This window comes from Tachysurus vachellii, chromosome 14 (assembly GCF_030014155.1).
Source record: "Tachysurus vachellii isolate PV-2020 chromosome 14, HZAU_Pvac_v1, whole genome shotgun sequence".
Lineage (NCBI taxonomy): Eukaryota > Metazoa > Chordata > Actinopteri > Siluriformes > Bagridae > Tachysurus > Tachysurus vachellii.
In genome coordinates, this window is record NC_083473.1 from 20,550,627 (window position 1) to 20,566,852 (window position 16,226).

Consider the following 16,226-nt stretch of genomic DNA (forward strand, 5'->3'; position numbering starts at 1 on the left):
TAATCCTCCATTGCAACAGTTATTATAAAAAATAATAATAAAAAAAAAAAATGGTAACATAAAAACATAACTCATTTGCATACTCAGTGTTTTATAAAATATATTTCCTCTACAGCTATAAAGGAAGATGTGGCTCCTGTATTAATGGTCTTTCATAACAAATACTGCAGGGATTTAAACAGTAACAAATTAAGCATGTACATTAAGTGTGTCTGTTCAAATATGGAAGAAAAGGGAAAAAAATAAAGTTTTAAAATATGAAAACCAATAAATATATATTTATATCTTCATTTGATATACACATTTTGTGTGACATGGCTTTAGCTCAGGAATTGGATTCAATTAGAAAAAAAAATTATAAGGCAGTTCGTTAAAGACAGACAGCTGACATATTGCTTTACAGACAGTCATTACTTCAAGGAAGATCTGATCACAGCCACAGTCAGGCTTCTTCATTCCTAATCGTCAGTCATACTCAAGTTAGCAGAAGGATTGTAAAACATTTCAGTAGATGATTGATGCATAGAGTTGCTAAAGCTCAGGGGTCTTGCAGGACTCTCTGGCAGTGGTAGAGGAGACAGTCAGGGAAAGCAGGTAGAGGAGAACGCAACCATACAGCCAGAGAGGCGCCATGTACACGACAGTGCATCAGGCACGGGGCGCCACTCAGCAGACGACAGGCCAAGATGCCCTCTGACCCTGAAGATACAAAGTCCAACAGAAAATTCTGTATATTATTTAAAAATGTATTAAAAGAAATAGACACAGTGTAGCATATGAAGATATGAGTCAATCCATTGTAATCAAGGTCAGAAAAAATATGTTAAAAATCATAAAACCTAGTTATGAACTCAGCTTACCAATAATGTGCACTGTGTGTAGTCGAAGGCTTTCCTTAAGAGCATTAAGAGAGGTTATGAGAGGACCTTTGGAACCTGTCAGTGGTTTCAGGTTCTGCTTCACATCATTAGAATATGACATCCATAGTTTCCCATATTCTTCTGTGCTCAGCATCAGTGGCCTTTTGGAAAAGCACTTTATTACTGAATTAGAATTATAAATAGTTTTTTTACAGAGTTTTCCATCAGACCATTCATATGAAAAACATTGTTCTAAAAATCAGGGGGCACAGGGTTCAGTCATACAGGGGGGCACGGTGTTCAGGCATACAGAGGGCACAGTGTTTATTCATAAAGGGGGCACAGTGTTTATTGGTGGTTAGCACACTTGTGTCACACCTGCAGGGCTGGAGTTTTGATTCCCACGTAGGCGTGGTGTGTATGTAGTTTGTATGTTCTCCCCATACTTTGGGGTTTTAGGTTCCAGGTTCCCCAAGTTTTAGAAATTAAATTTTTTTGTAGATTATCTTTAGACAGGGATGAAACTAGAGCACCCTGAGGAAACCCTCAAAGCATGGATTCGAACTTCATGCAATAAGGCTGAAATTGAATCTCAAACACTTGTGCGAGGCAAACATGCTCAACACTCCACTGGTTAATACTTCATTATATTCGAAAATGACTGGGCTTCATTTATCAACTGTTTAGTAAAGTTTTTTGTAAATAATTGTGCAAGTCAAAACAAACTGGAACTTTCTACTGGATTTACAAAAGTTCCAGAAATGCTGATTTTCTTTCTACGCACGTGAGTGTAAAGTGCATTCACCACACATTCGCATCTACTGACACCCACAAAATCCCATGAAATGGCAAAGTGCACTGACAGACTGGAACATAAAATGAACAATGAGGCCATACTCTGAAAGGCAGACTAACTTCTACGCCAGTAATAATAATTAATAATATTAATAATATAATAATATTGTTTTGATATTTCTTTCTTTTGGCTCAATTTCTTTAGTTTTCAGATTCTAACAAAATGTTCTTGACTTAGTCCCTGATCTAGTGACTGAACTAACATGAGACAAAACACTTCTGTAAGACATTCTGGACAATGACATCTGCTAAAATCGGAAAAACCTGAAATATATTCCAAATATAAAAGCTCATTAATTAATACAAAGTAATGATATATAATATAATGTATTATAATATACACTCTTATATCTTATTATTATATACTCTTTTTACCGATGACTCATATCCAGAATGATAAATGAGGCCCATTGAGAGAAAGCCATGATCATTTAAAGCCCCGATCTGGAGAGTGCAGGTTATACCTTATGAAGTCTGCAGTGGAGAGTTTGCCAGAGAACAGCAGCGTGTCTGAATGTCCAGACTGTGTTTGGTACAACGCAGATCCTCTGAAGGTCACCTGTATGTGAGGTTTCTCCATCAACAGAGTGTACCGACACACTGATGAATCCCTGCTGTCCAAACACTCCATCACATTTCCTCTTAGACTCGACATCTTCAGAGAGTTTGTAAAAAATGAATGTTTATTTTGATATGTGGTCAATTTGTCACAAATTTCATAAAATGCAAGAATCACTTATTTGAAGGTAAAAAAACCCTAATCTTATTGAATAATCTGATGAATCATTAAAAGTTACTGATGAAATAAGTATTCTTTTGGCATTTTTATATGCATGCATCTCGAAAAAAAACTAACCGCTGTATTAGTGTGTGCCAGTCTCTCATAAATCAATCACCAAAAATAATCACGAAGGTACAAAGTAAACAAAAGTTACCATCCTACGTGACCCGGTCAATGGGAGTGAAGAACAATGCACACGATGCGTGGAAGAGAGCAAGCACTGCTTCTCGTGTGAGAACATCTCTCTCCAGAACAATTCGTTTTAGCAACAAGAAAACTGATTTGGAATGCTAGTTGTGTCACCGCCCACATAAACGTTATTACTATGGCAACCAGTAGAAGGAACACCTACTGTAAACTTCATCAAGAAATTCTTAACATCTTATTTCCAGAAAATGGAAGCGAATCTAACAGGAGGGTGGAGCTACAGCTACAATATTTCCAAACACATTGTCTGATTTAATGCACTGATGTAAATATACACTGAATATCTTTATATGATTTGAGTCAAACGATTACTGAATGTCTTTTTTTTTACTCTGTATATTAAACTTCCTCATAAGTCACTATCACAGCTTACCTTCAGTTCCTCACAGCTCAGTTCGACAGTGACATTGTGAAGCCGCATCTCCGTGGTGTTGCAGATGAACAGCACAAGCAGCAGAGCATCTTCTCTGTAAATGCGGCAGCAAGAGATGGACAGGTAGGGGTCAGAGGTCAAGCTGATAATGTCAGAGTGAGGCAGGTCTTCCAGTTCAGATGGTAACTGTAGAACAGTGATGTCAGAACAACCGTTTTGAGGCAATACTGATGCTTCCTCTGCTAGAGTTTTAGGGCTGATCAGCACATCAGCTTCGTTTTCATCCAAAATGCTGGGCGAAACGGTTGCACACGATTGCGTTGTATCACAGCTGCCGTTAAGTGTAGTGGACTTCAGGGTGTGATTCAAGTTCTGTACAAACTGTGTAACTGGCTCCTCTTCCAGCAAGCCATCGTACAAGTTGTCTGTCCTGCGCCAGGAAGTATGGGAGGAGTTTGTAGATGTCTCGCTGGTGCTTGATGATGATGATCCTGACTCGTGCTGCCGGTGTTTTCGTCTGAATCGAGGAGCTGGAGCTTCAGTTTTCTCCAACTGACTCAGAGAAACACAAGGATATGTGCTGTTATTGGAAAATAATTAACACCAGGGTGATTTAATGTGTTGTACTATCAAAAGTTTTTTTTTTTCAGTATTTTTTCTAATAATAGCACATTCTAAAATCTTGTATTTCTCTAATTTAGTTAGTTAGTTAAAAACATTTATTTAAACAGAATTAAAACATACTAAGATTTATTTTATGGAGTGACTGATCAAGAAGGCAGCAAAAGTCACTAGAATAATTAACATATTAAAACCAGCCAGAGAGAGGAGGGAAAACTATGAAAACATATCAAATAAACTGAAAAATGCTTCTGGGCCCCTGAGCAAGGCCCTTAACCCTTCAATTGCTCAGTTGTATAATTGAGATAAATTTGTCACACTGGATAAGGGTGTCAGAAAATGAAAATCTGTAAGTATTTGTTATTTTCATTTTCTGGCATTTAGCAGACACCCTTATTCTGAGTGACACATTTATCTCAATTATATGTTTAAACTTACTTTTATACTTATTTTCATTTAGATTAATGTATAAGTGAAAATAAATATGAAAGTATGTTTAAAGTGTTTCTGTAAGTTGTTCCTCATTGATGAGGCATTAAAGTTAAAAATGATCCTTCCCAACTTGAAGTCGATTAAAATCCATTTGAAGAGATTTTTTTTAATAATGGATGACAAAAAAGTAGGTAACAAACTTGATGTATAAATAAAACTTTACCAGTGTGAGTGCTGACATAAGTCCAGAGTTCAGCCTCACCACAGATTATTATTCAAGTATGGCTTATTCAAATTACAGCTTTGTATCTGAGTAAACTTCACTATAAAAACAGCTGCACATTTATTAGTACAGAAATGATTAAATATTAATATAATATTAATACAAACCTGCCTTGCACTGCCTGGCACTCAGGTCAGAGCAATACTTTTCAACTTGGACAATTAATCACCAGCTTCCAACGAACCAGAATTTAACACTGTAGTAATGATACAAATCATTTGGCAGCCGAAATATCAACAAATTTAAGAAAAGCTGTATAGATTTACAGTAAACCCACCAGAGATGTAGAGTTTTGAGAGCCCAGTCCAACAAACAGAGATGATGCCAGCTGCTGCTTCTCCTGGTCCACATGTGAAGGCTCGAGTTCAGGCTCGGGTTCGAGCACAAGCTGGGGAACGTGTGTAGCCACTTCCTTGTTGGATGACTGAAATACACTCTCTACTACTGCAGAGGATTCTGTAACCTCTTTCTGAGGCAGATAACCCTCCTTCCCCCACACTCTCTTCACTCCCTCCAACACAAGTGTGCTCGCTCTGGAAACAAACAACACTTCCATTACAAACAACCCAAGATTTTCCCTCATCTTTATGCCTAATTAGGCGTGATGGGACAATGAACATGATTTACACTAAAAGTCTGACAATAAGAACACTAGAGAAATATAAAATAAACCACAAGCACGAGTTGAATGTCGCTAATCATGCTAACCCTGTCTTGAAGGACGGTTCAGTGCTGTTACCAGAGAAGCCAGAGCTTGTAGACAGGAGGGTCGGGGACTGTCTGTCTGTGAGCGTACAGGAGGACATGTTCACAGGCAGAGACAGTGCATATGGCTGCAAACTCAGAGCTAATAGAAAAACAGGAAAAAAACATCTTGTTGTCCATCAACAAATTCTTTAGGAAATTCACACACATCATATTCATACCGGTTTTAGTACTTCTGTAATTTGCTTTAAAGCTTCTATACAGTTCTCATACAGCAACATTAGATTTCTTCACACTTTTTATAGTGCTATAATGCAAACTTGGGTGAGACAGTAATCATGAAGAATAGGGTTCAGGACATGGCAGTACCTCTCTGCTGACAAAGCTCTTCCTGTCTCTGATGAGAGGGTTTATAGGGAGCAGCACCTGCAGCTAGAGCCTCAGATACAAACCCATCCAAAAACGAGAGAGAGGAGTCCACCTGTGTCCACACACACACACACACACACACACACACACACACACACACACACACACACACACACACACACACACACACACACACACACACACACAAAACACACGGAGTTTCACCTTTGATGAACAGGTTAATGAGAATGAATATTCATGTAGCACTTTTCTAAAATGTAAGCAAAAAGAATAAAACAATTAAAATAAACTGGACAAAAAAAGACAAAAGAAAAAACATTATAAAGAATGTAACAAACATTAAAAAAAACGATGCTACCTTGCATCAAGGATTGTAATAATAATATAATAATAGTAATATAACAATAGTAATATAACAATAGAAATTTAACAAAATATGCATTTGGTGTGAAATATAAAGCTGAGCAAAAGCAAAATAAAGAAAAAATAAAGCAAGTATGAATTTAAACAAACAAATTAGTTAAGCGTTAACTAAATAAAAAAAACTGATTAAATGCTGAAGTGAAAAATCGATCTGAAGCTGCTTTTAAAAAGCTGGTAATTGAATTTTAATAGCTGTTCCTCACCTGCGTGCTGTCCCTGGATTGGAGCAGTACCCGAGCGTGAAGCTGTGAGTCTCGACTGAGACTCTGCAGCTCATGAGCCTGCTGCCGCAGCACCGTGTCCAGGGACGAGGCCAAGCTCTCTGTCAGCTCCACTACCAGCTCTGCAGACCCAGAGCTCTGGCACAGCTTAGTGAGGGCACATAGCACCCAGCTCCTGGTCTCGGAACTCACTCCTCTCTGCTCCAACAGCTTCTTCAGGAGGTTCATGACCTCATGCTGGTCCAAGCCTTCTCTCATGCACGAGTACTCGCCAAGCACCTGATAAGGGAACAGGAAAAAATCTAAATCTTCCTATGAGTCAAAATTCTTCACTATACATAGTATGAAGGTGGTCCACTGTTTGTAATATAAACGGTGTTCCTCAAAGGCTCTTTGGTTGGAGAAGGTTGCCACTCTGTTTTTTTTTTTAGCCAAAAGTATGTGGACACCAGACTATCACACCCATATGTGTTTGTTGAACATCTCAGTTTGGTTGAAGGTTTCAGATTTAATCTCCTTTTGCTGTTGAAATAACCTCCACCCTTCTGGGAAGGCTTTCCACTACATGTTGGAGCAATGACTGTGTGGATTTGTGTTCATTCAGCTACGAGAGCATTAGTGAGATCAGACGCTGATGTAAGAGTGAGAAGGTCTGGGGTTCAGTCAGTGTTCCAGTTCATCCAGTTCAGTGTGGATGAGTCAGAGTCATGGCTCTGTGCAGGACACTCGAATTCATACCTTAACACAGAATTGTCTTCATGGAGCTTTGTGCTTTGTGCACCAGCACGTTGTTACACTGAAACATTGTTTGGGTCTCTTGGATAACTGTAATGTTACAGTATACAAAAGACCCTCAGGATTGCTTTAAGGCCAATAGCAGAAAACTACAGGCCAAAAAAGTTTGATTAAATTCAAATGTAACACACAGCAGATTAAGGTGGTTAATGTGAGGACTGATCAAGCAGGAATGTTTTTTATTCTATTTATACTCAAAAATTCTTTTTAAAAATATATTTAATTGAATTCAAAATGCTTCAGGTTTGTGACAGTCATGTTTTTAGCTTCCCTTTTTCCTTTGGTTAAAACAACTGTAAGTATGTTTGGTATTTTTTATTTTATGAAAATAATATTAATAAGCCAATGATATCAGCTGATATTCAAGGTTTCTGTATCGGTATTAGAAAATAAAAAGTAGCATCAGGACATTTCTAATGTCAGTACAAGCAGTGTGTGTGTGTGTGTGTGTGTGTGTGTGTGTGTGTCAGGGTTCCCACTCTTTTTCAGAGATCATTTTCCAGGACTTTTCCAGGACATTTCAAATTTAGCAAAAAAAGACAAGGCTCACAGATTCATGGCCTAAAGTAATATGTTCTTCTCTCCAGAAGTCTTAAAAACAACGTACACTTTATGGCTATTACTTAACTATACTTTTAAAGACAATTTGTCATGTGAATGAAATTTCAACATTTATAAAATAATAAGACCACACATATTAATACCCTTTCCTTTCTCAGGCCAATGCTGTCATGCATGCTTTAGTTTGCTGTGCATTCCCCTTGCACATGATATTCAGATTAACAAGGTTAATATAACCTGCTTACCCGTCACCATTTGCTGAAAACATTCGAGCACTTAAACCATTCCTAGCGCCTGAAACCGCCAACACAAGACAGCGTCATCAGTCACAGCGAGATTAAACAGCATAACAAAAAAAACGTCAAAACTCAGCGTCCCTGAACAGAGCGCTTTCTGTTACTAACGTTAATTGTTTTGACCAGTTGTAAACTGTTCTTTAAATGATCAAGAATATTTAAAAATAATAATTTTCCAGAACAACAAGATTTTTTCCAGGACAATTTATGTTTTCTCTCATTTTCCATGTGTTTTCCAGGACTGGAACATTGGTCATCAATTTTCCAGGATTTCCAGGTTTTCCAGGATGCGTGGGAACCCTGGTGTGTGTGTGTGTGTGTGTGTGTGTGTGTGTGTGTGTGTGTATTCTCACCCAGCTGATGACTTGGAGGAAGCACTGGGGCAGGTGAGAACAGTCACCCTTCAGCATTGCCATATACGAGTCCACTGCATAGAGTTTGAGATGTCTGTCGTCCTCCTCAGCATCTGAACCTGAAACACACACCTACCAAAGTCAAATCCGATTGCTTTTCATCCTATTTCACCCCCAAAGCAACAGAAATGTGTGCAGTTTTACCCTCTGTGAGTAGCCTGAGGAAGTTGTTGGGAATATCCGGCTGCATGTGGTCACCACCCAGAGTGAGCACTGCATTCATTGTCTGAATGAACCACTCATTGTCTGGAGCATACGTATAACACATTTATAGGAACATACACACTGTAACCTACAAATATTAATGTTGAAAAAAAAATGTAAAAAAAAATCGAAAAGAAATACATTTTTATACTCAAGCAATAGGAGAAATGATTTATCACTGTTAAACATTCTCTTATACTGTTTTTGTAAAAAAATAAATAAATAGAAAGAAATTCTCATACTTGAAAAAAGAATGTTATTTTTCGTGTGCTCTGTCCTGAGGAGCTTTATATTTGTGTCTGTGTAAATATGGGGCAGTACATCCATAAAATCCTTTTGTCATCTATTACAAAGCATCTCCAACCTTAGACATTACCTGAAGAAATATTCAAATATTAATTGTGAGAGTGCTAATAAATTTGAAATCAGAGTTTATACACAACATCCCTCTATTTTTGACTTAAAAATCTTAGATATTACATATATTCTCATTTTACATATTCATTTTTGCTCATTTGATGAAGATAATTCAGGATGCAGTACATGTGTACTACACAATCTACTTGTGCAAGGGTACTTCTTGCAATGATAAAAGGATATTTTTCAGCTAGCTCAGCCACTTTTCCCACAAGATCAATGATTGTGTAGTTATCATTACAAAGCTGGAGGAATCCCAACATTTTCTCCACGATCACAGTGACGTTCTGAGCGTTAGTGATCCTGAAGAGCAGCTCTAATGTCTGAGAGAAGAGGAAGAGTAAAGAGTAAATGGGATTGAATCAGCTGTTATAACATCATAAAAAGAATCGTTTCTGGCTACTTTGTATATAGCTACAAAGACAAAAAATCGTTGCATGTGAGATTTCTTATCTAATACTTAAATAATCCTGGCTGTGCATTAATATCAACTCAAATCCTCTTAGATTCCCATGAGTGAATATCGGGGAAAGGTCCACCAAATTTTTTATTTTATTTACCTGTTCTGGTCTGAACTTACAAAACAACAAAACTTTAGTCTCCACCCATCCATTCTCTACACCGCTTATCCTACTGAGTCGTAAGAGAACCTGGAGCCTATGACAGGAAACTCAGAGCACACACACACACTCTGAACTATTTAGAGATGCCAATCAGCCTACAACAGATGTCTTTGTACTGAGGGTGGAAACTGGAGTACCCAGAGGCATACTGGGTACCGAAGCATGGGGAGAACATGCAAAGTCCACACACAAGGCAGAAGCAGGAATCAAACCTGCAACCCTGGAGATGTGAGGCAACCGTACTAAACACCAACATCATTTGGAAAAATGGAATTGTGTTATTTCTAGCCATAATCTATTCACTAAGAATTAAAAGATAATTCAAACAAAGACGTCTCAATCTGTGACATACAAATTCTGCAGATGTGCATGTGACACATCAAACATAACATCTTAATAAAGCCACATTGGTGGACAAAACTAATTCTTTGACTGTGAGCATGTTTGCGTGTAACAAATGAATTCTTCATTCTTTTTGTTTTGTTTTACCATAACAGCAAAAGTGAGTTTTTAATTCAAGGTTTATATGAGAAACAGATTTGCTTCCATCACCTCTCTCTTGATGATGAGATCTGTGTGATCCAAACACTCTATAATAGTCATCTGGTGCTGCAGAGCGAGGTTGGCATCATACTGAACAACGTATGTTAAAGCTTTCAACCCTGTAGAATTAAACCAGAGAGAGTGAGAGTGAGAGAGAGAGAGAAAGAGAGAGAGAGAGACAGAGAGAGAGAGAGACAGAGAGAGAGAGAGAGAGAGAGAGACAGAGAGAGAGAGAGACAGAGAGACAGAGAGAGAGAGAGAAAGAGAGACAGAGAGAGAGAGAGAAAGAGAGACAGAGAGAGAGACACACAGAGAGAGAGACACACAGAGAGAGAGACAGAGACAGAGAGACAGAGAGAGAGAGCGCGACAGAGAGAGAGAGCGACAGAGAGAGAGCGCGACAGAGAGAGAGCGCGACAGAGAGAGAGAGAGCAAGAGAGAGAGAGAGAGAGAGCAAGAGAGAGAGAGAGAGAGAGCAAGAGAGAGAGAGCAACAGAGAGAGAGCAAGAGAGAGAGAGCCAGAGAGAGAGAGACGAAATGTAAATTATTTGTCTTGACTACAAAAAGCTGGAGAATGACAACTTTTTTTTGCATGGAGGAAAAAAGAGACTGCATTTCAAAAAGCAGCTTGCAACATTAATACCTGAGGAAGAAGTCAACCAATCAGTGATGCGCTCATGCACACACACAGTCATGCACGAACACACACATACACACCCACACACACACACGTGCACACCTATACACAAGCAAGGCAAACCTATAAACTCTAATGATTGTCTTTTTTCTTGACTTTTTTATCTGATCATTTGTTCTCTGTTCAGGTTTTCTTCCTTGTTCTTATAAATGCTTTGGCAAAACATTGTACAACTTGTCAACGCCAACAAAGCTCTTTTTAACCGAACTGAACTGAGACAACAAGAAGTATGTGGAGTGAAAGCTTCTAAAAGCTCTTGAGTGAATGAGAAAGGAAAAATGGTATGTACTTTACCCAGGAACTTCAGGTTAATCTTCGGAGACAGCACAAAGTTCCCAATGCATCGAGCTGCTTTTTCCAGCAGCTCAGCTTTAGGGTAAACAGTATAGATTGCCTTAACACACTCGTACAGAATTGCTGGAAAAGATATGAGCAGTCAAAGCACGGCAGGTCAATAATAATTTACAACACAGTTTGGTCAGACAAAAACTCACCATAAGTAATGTTGTGGTTCATTTCTGCTCGGCGCAGAGACTCATCTAAGACCTCGTACATCAGCTCACTTGTGCTGTGTGGAGTGTGAAAAGCGTCATTAAGCGTCGAGCTCAATTACATAAACAGCTGCAAAGCATCACTAAAAAATTCAGTGTGTAAGAAATAAAACATATTACTGTATTACTGGGAATTACACCACAGCATGGCTGAATCCTCTGAACTGACACACAAGGTGTTTCTATAGTAACAGGTTATACACAGGGGCTGATTTACAGCAGAAATTCCACATCTAATAGAGATTTTAAAATTGTTTCAAAATTGTTGCTTAACAAAGTAAAACATAGAAGTGTTAATGTGATGAAGGGTTTATAATTATATAGACAGAATCTGAAGAATAACGTTTAGTGAGACTATAACGTAAGCAGGATCTTGTCTCTCAGATGGTCCATAACATTAAATTATACCTCGTTATAAATTCTTGACGATTCCTTCATTAATAAATTTAACATTGTAGTCGTTGGTAAATGATAGTTTGCTGTGATAAAGGGTGGAATAACACACTTCTGAAGTGCGATTATATGGAAATAAGGGAAATTTCTCACGTCTGAAGGCTTTATCATGTCTGAAAGATTACATTTCTGCACAGCACTGACACTGGAAACTCACAGCACACAATTACACACAGTCTGATGTGGACATATGTGCAGTTTTCACCACGACTCTTTACTGCTAGTAAAATGATCACATACTAGAATGAGCGCATTAATAAACCCTTTCACCTGGGAACATTTCTGGCCAATCGGAATCAAGATTGCAACAGCGCTGTGGTATAAAACACATTTATCTTTAATAGAGATGAGTACTGTGTATAGACTGTGTCTGTTTCAGCTGCAGTGAGCACCTCTGATCCTCTTTCCCCAGCAGAGACAGAATACGGAGCAGTTGGATCTGCAGCCATGGAGCAGGTACACTGTGGTAATTAAAGTCCAGAGGCAGTTTCCCTCCAACCACCTGCCTCAAGATGGTTACAAAGCTGCTGGTCAGCTCCTTGTAATTGTCTGGGTTCTCCTGATAGTAAGATAAATCAAATCTGTCACGCTTAGAGCAGAACACAGGACACAAGACACAGCTGACAGACTGCTGCCTGATCTACACAAGTGACTTCTTCATAAAAATGTATATCACATGTAACTGAGTGTTTTCATTCATGTGTAGGAAGGAAGGAACCTCTGTAAAGTGTGTAGTGCAGACCTTTATCATCTGCAGGTAGATGTGTAAAGAAGACATCATGACCCCAGGATCTTTATCACACAAGGCTTTCCGAAACTTGCTGTGAATATGCTGCACTTGATTCGGAGCAATCAGATAGAACTTGTACAAAGCAAGCACCGCTTTCCTTCTAATGATTTCCCTAAAAGGAGTCGAGCACATGGAGAACATGAGCAAGGAAATACACTTCTCAATAGATCAAGCAGATTTGATGATTTCTGGATCTTACTTTTGATGAGACAGCTTTTCTTCTACCAGGGGCAGAATGGACGGTATCATGTCTTTGGGAAATATCTGACTTACAACAGTCAGAGCCATGCAGACCTCAATGAGGTTGGTGCTTTGAAGATCCTGTAAATGACAAGTTATGCTTCAAGAAGCCTGATTTATTTCTGTATTCAAACAGATAAGTAAAAAGATCAATTGCATCACAATGCATTTTGTTCAGTCTTGTCAAGCTATTTTCAGCACTGGTTCAGTATTTCAGCCAATTAAATGATAACATTCTGCAATTTGTAAATCGTAAAAAGTATTCTTATACTGTATTTACTGATAGTGAATTATTTTGCTCTTTTGAAGACATTAACTCTTCTTACCAGAGACAAAAAAATGGCTTTTCCACCTGTTTAGGGATGATGCCTGTGTTCATCATTGAATTTCTTTGTAATTAACACGCAGGGCTTTAAAATATGACGCATTTCAGATGTCTGTTGTTATATAGCCTAATAAGAGCAATATTTTACAAAAATGTTCCAAAATACACAATCTTTTTTTTTTCCATACAAATGATTTCAAACCCATTTCTCCTCTCGGGTTCATAAAGATCTGGTTCATAAAGTCACAAAATAAGTAAGTAAATAATAAATAAATAATAAAAATATAAATAAAAATAATAAGTAAATAATAAAAAAAAAGTATATTTTTTTTAAAAATAAGGTTCTCAACAGAGAGAAAATCTGAAAGCCACTGAAAGGCAACTGAGTCCTGACTCATTTTATATAAAAAGAATTATAAAATAATCTAAATTATAAAATAAAAATGTGTGTGTATATGAATGAAAATGTCCGATAAGTTGATTTCTATTCCTCAAGCAGAATGAAACGCTAAAGTACTTTTATGAAGCTAAAGATTGTAACGTGTCATATATTAGGTGATACTCCTGTGATGATGTGTTCTACAGACACCTGACCAGCTAACAATTAAATTGAGCTCCTCATTAGCTTTCATTAGTGTTAAACAACACCATAGGTGAAAACTGGTCATTTTAGCTGCCCGTGAAGCTTTATTTCTGCTAAACAGCTTATTATGTTTCAGTCAATCATTTTTCCAGGTCCCCAAGAGAGCATTTTTTATTCAAATAATGTTTGGCATAATTTATACCTTTATTCATTAATAAGACAAGATGAACCTGCAGTACACTTTGTTTACAGTATTATAGAATAAAAAAATTTTGACTTTTTATACAGATAAACGTGCACATTATTTTGTTTATGAGTCTTTTCTGTCATTTTTCTCACTTAAATTTAGTTCTAATTATCCTGAATTAAAACTGTCAAGCTAGTATCATGAATCGAATCCTGACTGTAGATTGATGTTCGTGCTTTAAACCTAATTCAAACCATTTTTTGTGTCGCTCGACTTCAATTTTAACCCCATGTGTGAATCAGCTGTTATGTGTAAAGAAAATACAGACCTTTAATACAGTATTGACCAGCAGTAACAGCAGTTCATGACTCTCATTAAGAAACAGTGACACTGCAAGGTAACCTGCGATCACATGAAAACAAGGACACGTTGTGGAATATGATCGAATATGAATCTGATGGAGCATCTTGTCCGATATTAATGTATGTAACTTACCGACTCTCTTCTCCAGTACTGTGCCTTGCTGAGCCAGTTTGATGGCATGAATGTAAGCGAAAGAAGCTTCATATCCGAGCATCTCACAATACATGGCTCTCACCATCAGCTCCCTCATTTGTCTCTGAACAGACAGAAAACAGAAATATTTTAATATCTTCTAGTGCAAAAATTGGCTCCAATAGCAAAGACCCAGACAGTGCAGCAGATCTCTAAAGCAGGTTCACCATTGTAGTGTTAGGGGATGATATCTGCTCTTTAACAGCAGCCAGCTCTTTAAAGATGAGCTTCTCTTCTTCCTGAAAATAAAAAAAAAGATGAGTTTGCACTTTACTGCTACATGAATATGACAGAACAACACACACATCCCAAGGCACTGGCAGTGACACAGAAGCAGATCTGATAATATACACTCACATTTTTGGATGTCAGTTCAGTGATGCTTCTGACTAAATGTCCTAATTTTGATGTGGGTGAAAGTTTGTTGGCTCCAGACTGAGACTCCAGAGAGAGCAGACTCGGGAGGGCACTGAGGGTTTTCTCAACAACATCACTCATTGCAGCTCGGAAAGGCACAGATTACAAGTCAGCCCTGTTCTTTAGGGCCTTTCCTTCTTTCTGACACGTTCAGCACAAACGTCCCTCTACAACACACAGCTTAAAGACGCTCATAAAGTAACAGGACACTGGAAAAGGAGAAATGTTTACACCAGTGAAACTAACCGCTGGTTTAATCCCAAACGCATCCTTGTTCCCTATTAAAGTGCACTACATAGTGTATAACCCAATGACCTCCAGCGTCCTTATCTAGTAAACTAGAAACATATTTGGGACTCATCCCAGGTTTGACAGAGGAGTGCACTGTCATATCCTGTTCCTTCTTCTTCTAGTAAATTTAACCAAAACGGTTTCTACTGCCACCTACTGGATTAAGCCATTAAACACAGCATGTACTTTTTCTTCTTGTGGTGTTTTATGGCGGTTTGGTAGACCAACGAAAAGGTGCATTACCGCCACCTACTGATCTGGAGCAACACAGAAAAAAAATTAAACCTAAATTCTATCTATCGTTCCTGTATCTTTTAGATATTTAAGTAACAATTCTTACCATTAGATAAATATTGTCCACTCCTATCCACACTAATTCCTGAAATAACTGAAATCTGTCCCTTTCATATGCAGGACACTTATCTAGTATGTGCCTCACTGTTTCCAATTCCCCACACTTCTCACATTCACCCGATTCATGCTTTCCTATTCTAAAGAGATTATGGTTTAGTGCAATATGTCCAATTCTTAATCTTGTGATGACGACATCCTTCTTTCTATTTCCCAATCTTTTCCTCTCAATTCCAACATTCTCCTGTATCTAGAGTAGTGATGGGAAGTTCGGTTCTTTTCCTCGAACCGGTTCTTTCGGACAGTTCGATTTAATGAACCAGTTCAAAAATCCAGTTCACCAGTTCTTTTACGTCCTGACGTAATGACGTCATTCACAATTACGTAATGACGCAAATTCCATCACCCCGCTGCCGGCAGATATTAATACAATCAATTTGACACATTTGAAAAGTTCTTTCCTGCCTTGATGCCCAATGATGCCTGAGATAGGCACAGGCTCCCCGTGACCCGAGGTAGATCGGATAAGCGGTAGAAGATGAATGAATGAATGAATGAAAAGTTCTTTGTAATCATAACTTTAGTTGAATACGTTTCTTACATTTAAGTTTTGCAACTAAAACACCCAGTACAGGCACTGATGTGCAAACGTGGATGTTTTACGTGTCTTAAAGATATAAAGTTAATAAACTAATTTTCATCAACTTACAAAAAGCGGCATATAAAAATACAGACTAACCTGCACAACAGTCAATAGTAAAATTAACTGACATATATTGAATG

At 38.0% G+C, this 16,226-nt stretch overlaps 1 protein-coding gene across 1 annotated transcript; it reads right to left on the reverse strand.

Annotated features, from left to right (window-relative positions):
* Window positions 1-87: 87 nt before the first annotated feature.
* ap4e1 (adaptor related protein complex 4 subunit epsilon 1) lies at window positions 88-15,158 on the reverse strand. The gene is made up of 21 exons (XM_060886629.1): window positions 14,742-15,158; window positions 14,552-14,623; window positions 14,325-14,448; window positions 14,158-14,231; window positions 12,694-12,815; window positions 12,447-12,606; window positions 12,097-12,263; window positions 11,195-11,268; window positions 10,995-11,117; window positions 10,013-10,122; window positions 9,021-9,160; window positions 8,361-8,473; window positions 8,157-8,275; window positions 6,134-6,430; window positions 5,487-5,598; window positions 5,121-5,259; window positions 4,690-4,945; window positions 3,077-3,628; window positions 2,180-2,370; window positions 861-1,021; window positions 88-699 (listed from the first exon to the last, which is right to left on the reverse strand). Exons 1-21 carry the CDS (start codon window positions 14,880-14,882, stop codon window positions 539-541), a joined length of 3,408 nt encoding a protein of 1,135 aa, XP_060742612.1. The 5' UTR covers window positions 14,883-15,158; the 3' UTR covers window positions 88-538.
* Window positions 15,159-16,226: the final 1,068 nt, after the last annotated feature.

Excerpts from the sequence above, each read along its gene's own strand:
- ap4e1 (XM_060886629.1), bottom strand. The coding sequence starts at position 14,882 with ATGAGTGATGTTGTTGAGAAAACCCTCAGTGCCCTCCCGAGTCTGCTC. Across the intron at positions 12,264-12,446 it reads TCTACCTGCAGATGATAAAG|GAGAACCCAGACAATTACAA; the intron begins GTCTGCACTACA and ends TCTTACTATCAG. Across the intron at positions 10,123-10,994 it reads GATTAACCTGAAGTTCCTGG|GGTTGAAAGCTTTAACATAC; the intron begins GTAAAGTACATA and ends TTAATTCTACAG.